The 2,354-nt window shown below is 43.4% G+C and overlaps 1 protein-coding gene across 1 annotated transcript; it reads left to right on the top strand.

The window, feature by feature from the left end:
* The first annotated feature begins 967 nt into the window (after window positions 1-967).
* On the top strand, window positions 968-1,663 carry LOC147898242 (uncharacterized). Its single transcript, XM_087379138.1, has one exon. The coding sequence runs from the start codon at window positions 968-970 to the stop codon at window positions 1,661-1,663; it is 696 nt and encodes a 231-aa protein (XP_087235264.1).
* The last annotated feature ends 691 nt before the right edge of the window (window positions 1,664-2,354 follow it).

Below are 2,354 nucleotides of genomic sequence, written 5' to 3' on the forward strand. Positions count from 1 at the left end.
TCCAATATTTGGACATCACAAAGTCAATAATAAATCACCACCCCTGACATTTACAAGGAGGATCAGGTCCTAACGGACTCTGTGCCATATCTCATGTCCATATTTAGACTCATTCGCTTCTTTCTTTTAAAACTTTGATAAAATTAAAGGATTCAAGTTCAATTTCAAGTTAGTAGTTACCTCGGGGGGTTCACCTCACAAAATTTTAGTGTACCACGTGCATTCAAAAGGAGGGGTATTTTAATTCAACTTTTTTTTAAAAATTAATAGGATTACAAAAACAGGAGGGGTTTTTTAATTCAACTTTAGAAAAAAATCACTTAGTTCACAAGTAGGAGTGGAGCATCATCAGCTTTGATATCATGATAGTAGCGAAAGTGAGAGAGGGAGAGAGAGAGAGGAGTGCACACGATATAGCTACCTATGAGCTACCTATACACTAAGTGTATTGACAATGAACATGAAGATATACATGTGAACCCCTTAGGGTTAGGGTTAGGGTTAGGGTTTGCCTCTATGCCCTATGTATGTCATCTCGACGGAGGGAATTGCAGTTGATCCAAACAAAATGGCTGTGATCATGCAAGTGCCTGTACCAACAATGAGTAAAGAGTGCCTATGGTTCCTAGGGTAGATCCGATGGCATGGCAGACATTTATTATTTCTGGCTCACATGGCCATTCCCTTGAATGCACTCGCTCATGTAGAGCCAAAGGCATTTCTGTGGATAGCAGAGTGCAACAAGGCATACCGGCAACTTAAAATTCAGCTCTCATGCACCCTTGTGTTGATGACCCCCGATTGGGAAAATTTTTTCCATGTGTTTATTGATGCTTCGGATAGAGCCATTGGCAATGTATTGATGCAGGAGGATGCTGACAAATGGTATCGACCGGTTTATTATGCGAGCTGATGACTTTTGGCAGTTGAGAAAAATTATTCCGTCACTGAACCAGAAGGACTGGGAATGATCTATGCAGTCAAGAAATTTCAGCCTTACCTATTGGGACAGCCCTTTGTGTTTCATGTTGACCATTCCACGTTGTTGTACTTAGTGAAACAACAAAATCTTACAGGTCGATTGGCATGTTGGGTGTTGTTGCTACAACAATATGATTTTGATGTCATTCATCGGCCAGGGTCCCAGCATGCGGTGGATGACTACTTATCTCGATTAGAGTCTGGGGAGATGCCAACAGGAGTGGAAGATGAGTTTCCTAATGTTGAGCTTGTGGCTATCTTTCGGGCAGATCCAATTGACGTTGAACCCAAGGTGGTTCCGACAGAAATCCTGGAGTCTTGGTATGATGAGATGCTATTGTTCTTGGCCACTGGGGTGATGCCCAAGTACCTGAATCGAGATCAAAGGAAGCAATTGGCATTGCGAAGCCGATCTTTTGAAGCAATGCTAGGCCAATTGTATCGACTGCATTTGACGGAAGCCTTGTTACGGTGTGTTCAACCTCATCAGCAAGAGGCGGTTTTGATGGAGGCATGTTGTGGGGTTTCAGGTGGGCACTTTGCAGGGGAAATACCGAAAAGAAGATTCTACAAGAAGGCTTATGGTGGCCAACCATGCAGAAAGATGCTCGATGGTTCACAAAGAGTTGTGATTTATGTCAGCGGTTGGGTCAACCCTCCAATCGCGGTCAGATGCCATTGAACCCTATCTTGCCACTTGAATCATTTCAGAAATGGGGTCTAGAATTCTTGGGTCCATTCTGACCTGTGGCTCGCACACAGAATTGTTATACACTGATGGCAATTGATTATTGTACCAAATGGGTGAAGGCACGGGCTCTGCAAGATAACACCGCAAATTCTATTGCCAAATGCCTCTATCAAGATGTGCTCATGTGGTTTGGTTGTCCGATCAAGCTAGTTAGTGACACGGGTACCCACTCTATATGGTGATTCACATGAAGTCTTCTCCATACTTCCTGCAAGCCAATGGATTTGCGAAATCGACCAATCATACATTCAAGCGGATCATCTCATTGCTAGTGAAAGAGCATGGGATAAAAAGTTGTTGGCTGCATATGGGCCTACCGCACGTTCTTCAAGGTGACAATTGGGCTGACTCCCTTCAAGCTGGCATTTGGAATTGAAGCGATCACACCGATCGAGCACGTAGTTTCGAGCTTGCGAATTGCAGTGGAGGACATGCTTCTTTCATAGGAGTCTATATATTCCATCTGGATGTACTAGATCAGTTGGATGATATGCGGATGGAAAGAAATTATCTTACTATGGAGGCGGAAGAGGAGGGTGGATTTGGCATTGAAAAAAAAGCTATTTGAACACGGGAAATTGGTGTTGCTATTCAATAGTCATCTGGTAGATGGTGATGCAGG

Source organism: Dipteris shenzhenensis, chromosome 9 (genome assembly GCF_047967505.1).
Source record: "Dipteris shenzhenensis isolate YYH24624 ecotype China chromosome 9, Dip_SZ_1.0, whole genome shotgun sequence".
In the NCBI taxonomy this organism is placed as follows: Eukaryota; Viridiplantae; Streptophyta; class Polypodiopsida; order Gleicheniales; family Dipteridaceae; genus Dipteris; species Dipteris shenzhenensis.

What these genes read in the sequence shown, in the direction of transcription:
- LOC147898242 (XM_087379138.1), top strand. Translation starts at nt 968, where the DNA reads ATGATCTATGCAGTCAAGAAATTTCAGCCTTACCTATTGGGACAGCCC.